General features: G+C 36.8%; 1 protein-coding gene across 4 annotated transcripts; it reads right to left on the bottom strand.

Moving 5' to 3' along the window:
• Window positions 1–6,188: 6,188 nt before the first annotated feature.
• On the bottom strand, window positions 6,189–10,160 carry LOC147492217 (putative bifunctional methylthioribulose-1-phosphate dehydratase/enolase-phosphatase E1). 4 transcript variants are annotated; one of them, XM_086568989.1, is made up of 11 exons: window positions 10,070–10,160; window positions 9,139–9,198; window positions 8,965–9,060; window positions 8,679–8,813; window positions 8,362–8,550; window positions 8,189–8,277; window positions 8,023–8,105; window positions 7,829–7,938; window positions 7,270–7,406; window positions 7,087–7,182; window positions 6,189–6,524 (listed from the first exon to the last, which is right to left on the bottom strand). In XM_086568989.1, exons 7-11 carry the CDS (start codon window positions 8,091–8,093, stop codon window positions 6,516–6,518), a joined length of 423 nt encoding a protein of 140 aa, XP_086425115.1. In that variant the 5' UTR covers window positions 8,094–8,105; window positions 8,189–8,277; window positions 8,362–8,550; window positions 8,679–8,813; window positions 8,965–9,060; window positions 9,139–9,198; window positions 10,070–10,160; the 3' UTR covers window positions 6,189–6,515. The 4 variants fall into 4 exon arrangements, with proteins under 4 accessions (XP_086425115.1, XP_086425112.1, XP_086425113.1 ...); XM_086568986.1 differs by having other exon boundaries at window positions 6,189–7,182; XM_086568987.1 differs by having other exon boundaries at window positions 6,189–7,182; window positions 8,189–8,261.
• Window positions 10,161–10,655: the final 495 nt, after the last annotated feature.

Genomic DNA, 10,655 nt, shown 5'->3' with positions numbered 1-10,655 from the left:
ATGTAAGGTGTGATGTTGATTATAGAAGGAATCTGTGACCCGCAGGAAGTCGGGTTGATAATGTCCCCTTGAGGAACTCAAAAAGATTGTCATGTAAACCCTGCAGGTGGATTTATTCCGACATGACAATGAGGTTGAGTGGTACTACTCAAGGACATAAGAAGTTGATTAATGTAATTGTCAGTAACTTGACTTAATCAACGGACATTCGATATCTTAAACACGGGGAGATCAACGAGCATATAATATGGAGCACATAAACACTGACACGTAATTTGGGATTAGGGCGGTAGTGCAACAATAGCCTTTAGTGGAATAAGTCATTTGTTGACGGACTTAGGCCGTGTGTTTTGAGCGAACATGGGAAGCCCAAGCCCGCCAGGAGGCCCAACCCTAATTTCTCCTCATGGTCCCTATTATAGCCTATAAATAGAATACTCTTTCTCTTGGCTGAAATCACTATTCATCTGGATTAGAAAAAGAGGCAAGGAAAGATAGATCCAAAATTGGATCTAGCTTTGTGAGAAAGAAGGGGATTGGGAGATCGTTGCCCACACAACGTCCAATCTATTCTAAAGGAATACAACAAAAGATCAAGCGGTTGATTGTTGATTCGGATTCATAAAGCTTGGATTCTCAGAGTTATCTAAACCGGATCTAAAAGGTATGTTCTCTATCCAAAACCGAGAACCCATTAATTCCGTTGCGCGTGGTTCTCGTGGTTTGTAGAAATTTGCATTCTGAAATAACGGTTCCTACAAGAAGATGCGCCTCCAATGCAGCAAAGGAAAGGGAAGAAAAGTAAAATTATGTTAGTTGAATATTGAAAGCAAAATGCATGAGTGATTGCATAAACCTTACCTTATGCAAACACTAATTCAATAAGTGAGCAGGTGCCCAAATAGAGCAAGAAGTAAGTCAGCAACAGCCACTACCCCAAGTACAACAACAACAAAAGGCACCAGCACAAGGTAGGGGAAGGAGAGGCAGGGGAGGGAAAGGAAGAGGAGCCCCAGTGCAAGAGGCAACTCCAGTGCAAGAACCACAAGCAGAACAACCCCCAGGCAGGGGAAGGAGAGGAAGAGGAGCCCCAGTGCAAAAGATAGATCCAGTGCAAGAACCACAAGCTCCAGACAGGGGAGGGAGAGGAAGGCCAAGAGGAGGTAGACCAGGAAGAGGAGGGAATGGAAGGGGAAGGGGTAGGGATTTCTATGGCTTGTATGGCTTGTTGTTTGGTGATGACAATGTAGAAACTCCATCAACTCCTCTAGTGAATGCAAATCAGAGAGCAAGAGAGCCACTTACACAATAGTTGGTTCATAAATTTGAATCCTTTTGGGGCTTGTCAGTGAATATTTTGTTGTTTTGTGTTACATATACTTGAGAAATGGCTTGTCAGTGAATATTTTGTTGTTTTAGGTCAGGTTTATGTATGCGGCCATTTCTTTTGATTGTTATCAGATGCTGACATTGTTTTGGTACCCTTATGAATATTGTCTGAGTAACATTGCTGAGTTTAAGATTTGAATTGTTGTAGGTAAATCTATATTTAAGAATCAAGAACCTTTATTTCATAACCAAGAACCTTTATTTGAATCCTTTTAAATGAGGCCTTACATTAGATAGAACCTCACTTGGGATACCCTATTCAATAACACAACAACACTCATTGCCACACGCATTACAATCTAGGACAAGTGCAGTCTTGTTTTCAGTAGGCAGCATAGGTTGGTTGCAGTTAATGTATTGCATCTCCCTACTAAAACATCCAACCCAGTCGCATTGCAGCCACATTCCAACGACTTTGCCTGTTGTTTTATCCCAACTCTTGAACAAATACATGATCCCCTTGCAATTATCCTCCCTACATCTCCTATTAAGGTAGGGACAAGTTGGAGCAGTGTGGCTTTCTTGCTCACATAGCTGACAGATCTGTCAATAAACCAAGTTAAAAAAAAGTTAGAATTTGATACAACATAGAATTAGTCTTTTAGAATTTAACCCCTCCTGTGTTTGAGTTAATTAGGTTTTCGTCTTACTTTTCCGCCATTAAAGAGTTTGAATTTAAGTTCGTGAAATACCTTTGGTGAATTTACCATTTAAGTTGATTTCATACCTTTGGTACAATGAAAGTTCGTACAGGAGCTCCACCCATGTTTTTGCATCAGTGTTCAGGTTGTTGAGTGAAGAATGTGAGTGTTGAACGCCTTCTCTTATAGTACAGCAAAGAGACAACTTCCAACAACTCTATAATTTTGGCCATTGGATCAAATGCTTCAGATTTTTGACACGTGGCCATTTTCAACGACTCTCTAAAGTCACATGCGAAGCACGCTTAAGGGTAGTTTGGCCATTTTGATAAAAAAAAATGAAAATTATATTATTATAAAATAGGTTGACCACGGTCAACTGAAATGACTCAAGGTCAATTGATAGAAGTAGGACTAAAGCCTAATAATCGATAATTTTAGGACATATCCCTAAATACCCCTAAATAAGTAGGACCAATCCCTAAATAACCCTATTCAAATTCACGTTCAAATTCACATTCAATCCATATTCAAATTCAAACTCAAACTCACGTTCAAATTCATATTCAAATTCATATACATAACTTCAAATTGGAAATTCATATAAAATAACTTCAAACATATAAATTTCAACTTCAAACTTCAAATTCCAAGTTCAAACCCTAATCCATAACCAAATCCTAATTCGTAACAACCAAACCCTAATCTATATACAAAACCCTAATCCAACTTCAAAGCTCCAACTTGGCTACACGATCACGATGGTAACGCCCACCATTAAACTTGCACCAGGTCAAGTTTTCTGCTTTGTTAAACGATCTCCTTGCTTCCTTGGGAATCGTAGGCCCACCCAATTGTAGACCTTTCTCCAGCATGAGAGTAGTTTCGTCGAGGACGTTGCTCTGTAAAAAAAAAAAATGCAAAACTAATTTAGTATTTACAGTTTTAAAAGAGCGGAACTACAATTATGAAATTACAAAACTCACTAGCTGAGTACTTGAATAAACTCCCAGTACATTGATAGGCCACTGCAGGCCATTTTCAGTTCTGCAGTATTTTTCAATAGCTTAAACAAATCAAATGCTAATACAATCAATCATATACAATTTCCTCCGATCCAAACACCAATTCAATTTGTAATAAACTCCCAGTCCAAGTCCATATTTCAACACTCTCCAAACAATAATAACTTTATCAATGAATGGGTATGAATTTACTTTAATATCTAATATATTTACATAATCAAAACAACAAAAACTAGAGCAATGCAGAAAAAACAACAAAAATGTCAACATTGCAGAAACCAAATTTTTTTTACTTGCCTGAAGCCTGAGGACAACAATGCAGCTTGAACTCTATTTGAGAAGTAGATAATTTGGTTTGAGAAGGTCGGAAGTAGTATCTATTTCAGAAGTTGATAAAATGAAAATATGATAATTTGGTTCGATTCGGAGTGGTTATTTTTTATTTCGAGTTTGTTTTTGCTGGGCTTTAGTTCAGTTCAAACTTGCGAAGGGTTTCTTTTCTTTTATTTTGTTTTATTTCGTTGTTTTGTTTTGTTTTAATTTTGGCCATGAGATCTTGAGATCATCTCGCGAGTTGAGTGGTGGAGATTTGGAGTGGGCTGGGAGTGGGCGTATCCCTCCCCTATACATATATGCACATGGAAGTATTTATCTTTGGGGAAGGGATCCGTTTACCATAGTTTTTTATACCATAGTTTATATCACGCCCTTTTATAAGTCAAGTTAAGACCTAATATTTTGTGGATATGATCTACTAACTATGGATAGCTACTTAACCAAAATTCGGCTCATTTGGAAATCTCTAACCTAGTTAAAAAATGTTGCCGATTTTGATTTTTTTTTAACGGCCCAGATTCTTCAATTTTGCAATTATTTTTATACATTGTTAAACACTATCGAATGAGATGAAATTTTATAGAGGTGATCTTCATGGTGTGTTGGACATATCTACAAAAAAATTAGGTTCTAGTTTGTCTTGTGGGTGAAGTTGTGAGGCATGGTACAAACCATGGTATATTGATCCCTCCCCTTTTAGAGGACATCATATCAAACTATATCTTATTATATTAGAAAAATGTGGGGTTGATGAACAGGAAAATTCATGTCACGTTTCATATCTGTCATAGGGGTATTTTCGTTATTTATTTGTTTTATTTGTTTTATTTATAATTTTAGGTCCTTATTCTTTATATAAACTACAGAACAGTCCCTAATCTTTATAGTAATTACATGACTGTCCCTATACTGTACGATAATTACATAGCAATCTCTATATTTTGTCTAAATTAAAAATTAGTCCCTATATTTTATCTAAATTACAAAAAAGTTCTTATATTTTCTACCCAATTTAAATTACAAAAGTGCCATACATTGAAAATTACAAAATTGCCTCTATGCGATTTTATTTTTTTTTAAATCAAAAATATATTTAATGATATGAAAAATAAATAAAACAAACGATTTAGAGGTCAATTGCGCTACAAATTGCGCCACTAGCCCCTTGAATAACAAAACTAATCCTCCTAAACACATATTCGTTAGAACCAGCTGTCATCACATTGCTGTCTAACACTTTCTGCATCCTCCTAAGCAACTCAACCGCATCTGGTGCCTGTTTGCTCTTTTGTACGTAAACACGATGTTTAAATTGTACACACGCTCAAACGTGACTCATTCAAGTACTTTACTCACGTGCACGTTGCAAAACACTTCGAGCAAGAGAATCATCCCACACCTAAAGACTAGAACTTTTGAATTGCTTCAATTCACTGGAATTACTACACTAGGGGACTCGTGAGAAAGATTTTATTGGTAGTTATTTTAACTACTCTACTATGTTGCTTGAAGTTCAAGTTACTAAACTTACAAAAACCGATTTTCTTAATACAAAAGAGATAGAGAGAAAGAAGGGTGGAGAGTTAAATCTACTCATGTTAAACTATTTACATAATTAAGAAGACTGCATCATGTTGTCTCTAACTTGTTTTGGATTCATAGACAAACCCAAAGCGGGTTAGAGTGTCGATCCCTAACAACATGCACCTATCTCTAAGTCCCTTGCTAACATGAGAAATTGAACTGATATTCCATCTCTGAAATATCATTTCAATCTATGGTTCTATTCTACACCAGTCGCTCAAATTTCAGAACCTGGATTCATGACTAGAAGGTTGTGCGCGCGACTAGCCCCAGTGTCATCTGGGTCGCGTACGCGACCTTATCTAGAGCTCCAGACTCCAATCTTGGACGATCACTATCATTTTGTGCTAGGATGTTAAATACAGCCTAAGTTCCTAAGCAATGGTCCAGGTTTACTCAACCAGAGTTTGATCTTCACATGAGCGTCATTAACCCTCCACCAGGGAGAGTTTTAGCTCATGATCATTCACTACAAGAAAACAGGTTTTACGCCACGGTCCAAAACCGTGGGAAAAGGGCTTTCCCCACGGTTTTGGACCGTCAAAGGACCGTGGGCTTTTTGTGCGTCGGGAATGGTCTGCCGACAGCCATAACCGTCGGTAAAGCTCACCAATAGCGACGGTCTTTGCGACGGTCATTGCCGTCGGTATAGCCACGGTTTAAACCCGTAAGAAAAGCCGTCGGAAAAAGTAAGTATTTCCCATGGTTTAAGACCGTAGGTAAAGATTATTTTTACCGACGGTCATAGGCCGTGGGTAAAGATATTTCCTACGGTCTTAGTTCGTGGTATTTGGTGTTTGCGTCGTGAATTTTGGTTTTTGGCTGGTTGTTATTTGACCGTGGGCAAAGTGGACGACCGTGGGAAAAAGTACTTTTGCGACGGCTATGGGCCGTGGCAGAGTTATTTATTGTTTTAAAAAAAATATTGATATTTTAATTTCTATTGGTTCATTTTACCTGCAATCATCAACAAAGACCTAGCAAAACTCCCCTAACTATCCTACACTTCAAAATCACCATTTCCATTCATCCTCATCATCTTGAAAGAATCGCGGTTGAGCTATATAAAAAATATATATAATTACAAGGTACGGAGAAAGCAACAAAGGAAATAGAGGAGATCTCAAGTAACTAGCCAAATTAACCAATCACCGAGAGGCAAGAAGCCATAAATAGCATAAATTACACTACTAGCACAAATTTCAATATAAAATAAGGTAAAAAAATGCACTTTGGTTCATTGCTTATTTTATTTCAAGCTGCAAATACATCTCTAATTATTACACATGAGAGGATAACATACTTGTAATGGAGTGCTATCAACTATCAACTTTCACGAGAATGCACTAAAGATGTTTTTTGCTAATTAGAGTATACCAGTTCAGCCTGTCAAAATGATGTCAATTGAAGTCCAAACACAGAAATAACACCCAAATAAAATTACATGCCTTTTCATGCATCTTTCTAGCAGATTCTTCCTTTTGAAGTTTCTCTTTGTAATCACTCTCGAGTTGGCTCAAATGCATCTGGAATAAACGAGTTATACCACCTGATGATTAAGCATTTCTAAAGGTATCAGAACTCATCTGGTGAAGAAACAATTTGGTGAATTAGCGAACCCTTTTTGCATTCAAGATATGCAAACAGAACAAAAAAAATGTGTATTCATAAAAAAAAAAGGTTCCCAGTTAAATAGGTGTTCTATTTCATGCATTTGATCCATATGCACAAGTGTATATTTCCCACCCTAATTTGATGTGAATACTAATTAGAGGGATGTATTTCAATTCACGAAGTTATTTCTAAAATAATTTCTGGAAATCACCAAAAGAAACAGACGAACAAAATCGCTTTAATACTCTAATGAGCTTCCTCAGTGCATTAATATGTACATACAGTATATTGTAGTAGACGTTTTCAAAAAAATCCCCTTCTTTGGGCCAAAACTGTAAAAAAAAAAAAAAAAACAGTATTCTATGTAGCATCCAAGTGTTACTTATACTGTCCATGTCAACAAAAAGAAACTAACATTAAGGAAGTAGTAGTTATAGTAAGCACAATATGTTTGAGGTAAATAAGAGTGAGTATAATCAATATTCAAAAACATTTACTCGAAATTCCTTTGCGCCGGGACAAAGCAAGGTTGCAAGACAAGACTCCATCCCATGACTGTGTATAACTGCCCCAGCATTTCTCATCTGATAAGCCTAGTAAGAGTATACAAAAAAGTGTAACTCAGTAACCAAACCATAAAGCCAAAACAAAAAACAAAAACAAAAATAAAAAATGCAGACCTTCATAAAAAGTGAAGCACAATCCGTACACTTGGGAGGTTTATTAGGATAAGGCTTAGGAGAAGGTGTAAACAAAACAGAGCCATTTGAGTCAAGTAAATACATATCTTCAGGAACCATTCTTTCCTTCTGTACACCTATTATATCAAACAAACTGAATCAACCAATGAAAAAATAGTTCAAGTATCAAGAAACAAAACAAAGGAGATGTTGTAATGTACCTGAAGGAGACATATTACAATATGCATTTTCTCCATAGTATAAAAAGTTCAGCTGTTGTGAGTTTTCACAATGAATTAAGATAGCTTCCTTTTCCAATTCACAACAAACTAATCATAACGACATAAACAAATATTCCTCTAGCAATTCTAGTGTAGCAATTCTCAGTTTTGGCATGTACTATGTAATTTATTCATGTCTATCAACCACAAAGAAACATATTATTAGATGTGCCAACCAACCTCTACAGATATAACATAATACCACCATATAAATACCTGGAATTAGCTAAATGCAATAAATAAAAAAAAAAAAAAAACATTTGACAAGAATATCATACCCAGATCATCTTCTTCACTTGAAATGGATTGTTTCATCATAGACTGATAACCAAAAGGCAACCGTGACAAAACAGATTGCGTTAAATGCTTTTCCATATCATCTATACATCTGCCACCCAATCTTCCACACATCATTAACACGTAAAACAACTTCTCCCCCATAAAAACACACATAATAACCAAAAAATTTCACCTTTTAGCAAGCTTCTGTTCTTGTTCAGAAAGCCAGTTCCACATATCAGTAGTTTTCGATATATATATCATATACTTTTCAATCTACAATAATAAAAAAATGCCCATAATTAGAAACAATATAAATAAATACGTCAAACACGAAAAGAATCCGAGTTAGTGATCACCTTATAAAGACGAATTCTAAGATATGATCTCAAAAGAAACTGACTTCGATCCAAATCCACTTGATCTCCTCGGCTTGTTTGCAATTAATCTATGTTATTGATGAACCATTATACTAATAGAATACTTTCAAGTAACATAGTATACGGTAAAGTTAGGGCCATAATGTACACACCTGTTTAAGGCACTCTAACTTTCATGCCTCGTATATGGCTATCTGTGTCTCGTGTACAGTCAAGAATTGCATCTGATCTTGGTGAAATTGCACGCGCGTCTCTGCAAGAGAGGCTGGAACTCGCCCATTTGGAATCTGCAAGAATTTACTGGCCTGTTTCTCCCATCCATCGGTGCTCCAAACACATAACTGGGATATTTTTGGGCATTGAACAAAAAAAGAAGGAAAAATAAGTTATTCCTGTTTTCACAGCTTCACAATTGTTAGCTAAACAGAATTACAGAAAAATTGTTGAAAGAAAGATAACATTTTCCAACCTTGTTCCATCAGCACTGTAGGACATTGTTGATTGTTGTACAACAATGACCAGGTGCATCGTAGTCGACTCTTGATCCCAAATTGTCATACAACCAAGCTTTAATCTTCCCATCCATAGCCGTCGAAAAGATAAACTGAACAAGGAAGAACACGGAAAAAAAATAATGTAGTTGGAGTATGTCAGGACGCAAGCATGGGGGGTAGAGGGGGCCTATATAAAACAACCAACCAAAACAAGGTACAAGTAACATAATATTCATGAAGCTATACTAGACTACAGAATACCTGGATATTTTCCTCGTGCATACAGAAAACACAGGTGCTTTGTGAGTTGTGACCTTCAAATGTGTATTGCTTGGCACCTGTGTCTGCATCCCATACCTGCACGACTTTATCTTTAATGATTGAGGTCCTTTACTTCTACACGACATAACAAAAAATGGCATGGGCCAAACATACCTTGGTAGCCTTGTCATCTCCACAACTCACAATGCACACAGAACCAATATGAGCATCTATCTGCATAAGATTAATATATTCAAAGGAAAATATAAACTCAGCAAATCTACATGTGGCTGGGGAAAAACACAATAGGGACATAAAGAACTAGAGGCGAAGTTCTTCTCCTATCAGAAATCTGTGTCCCTAAACATACTTTGACACTTAAACCCATAACTGCCTTCAATCCCAACCTCCTAACCAAGAGACTGGTATAGAAAATGAAGCGGCATAGAATAGCACCAACTCTGCAAGCAGTTGGGTTCTTCTTGGGTCTGTTGTGGATATTAATTACCTTCAGAGGTCAGCCTAACAATTTTCATATGGGCATTCTGACATGAAGGTTCTTACAATTGTGTATAGTCTAGAACATTTTTGAGAAAAAAAAGAGTCAAAACTGTTAGTCTGTGACAAGCTCCTTGTGGCTTCAACTTAAGTTCTCGTGAGACACTAGGGTTTTTATTTTGGCTTGGTAAACACTTGGAGAAAGGATATCTGGATGATTTTGGTAAGGTGGATTACTTCAATTCTTCTGGCCCTAGTCATCCTACGCACCTACATTCTAGTCAGCACTGGTTCTTTCTCACAGGAATAGCTGTCATATGAACCAGACATAGACAACAATACAAGTATCAACAATCAGGAATAGTTCAAGTATCAAGAAACCTTCTAGCACAAGTGCCATAGTGGCAGACCCCTTACTACAAGTTTCTCTTTCGAAGTCTTCAGCAAATGAGCAGAAGTCCGCAGGAACACATAATGATTTAGTGCCAACAACACAGGTAAGCATCACAGTGCATGCATGAGATCGATGCCAACCAAACTTTACTTAGTGAACTTGAAATTTTAAAAAGAGTGAGATATAAATATTTCAAAGTAGAATAGCACATACCTAAGTTTCAACATTCCTTCAAGTCGCCACCCTTTTCCCTCCTCCTTTATTCGGGCTTGGGACCGACAATGCAAATAAATTTGCATTGGCGGAGTTAAAAGGGGGTTAGTACAATTGAGTAGAGTCCACCACCTAAATATCAAACACATAGACATACATACATATGCAAGTTCCACAATGAAAAAAATAAAACTAAATAGATGAATAAGATAAACTATTCCATCTAACAAAATTATCTATAGAAAGACAAAGTCTGCACAAAATGAAGCTTACATGTCTAATAAAGTACCTTAAGCTTACATGGAACTCAAAATGAACCTTACATGTCTAATAAAGTACTTAAGCTTACATGGAACTCAAAATGAAACTTACTAGTTCAAGTTTGCTTCCTAACAACGAGGAGGGAGAAAATTGAGAAACGCTTTTAGGCCATATATAACATTTCCTGCCCAATTTGTCCAAGGGTTCGAAAGTGGTTATATGGTTCCGGTATCTCACATGAGCTTTCGATAATCGCTTCAATGCAGACTAGGAAATTGCCATCCCCTACGGTTCTTCTACCAATTTTATGTCCTGGATCAACATT

Source organism: Coptis chinensis, chromosome 6 (assembly GCF_015680905.1).
Source record: "Coptis chinensis isolate HL-2020 chromosome 6, ASM1568090v1, whole genome shotgun sequence".
Classification (NCBI taxonomy): Eukaryota; Viridiplantae; Streptophyta; class Magnoliopsida; order Ranunculales; family Ranunculaceae; genus Coptis; species Coptis chinensis.
This window is presented reverse-complemented; position numbering and strand designations above follow the sequence as displayed.

Coding starts and splice junctions, on each gene's coding strand:
- LOC147492217 (XM_086568986.1), bottom strand. CDS start 8,093: ATGATATATATATCGAAAACTACTGATATGTGGAACTGGCTTTCTGAA. Junction 7,939..8,022: donor GAACAGAAGCTTGCTAAAAG/GTGAAATTTTTT, acceptor ATTGGGTGGCAG/ATGTATAGATGATATGGAAA. Junction 7,407..7,828: donor AAGTGAAGAAGATGATCTGG/GTATGATATTCT, acceptor TTGATATAATAG/GTGTACAGAAGGAAAGAATG.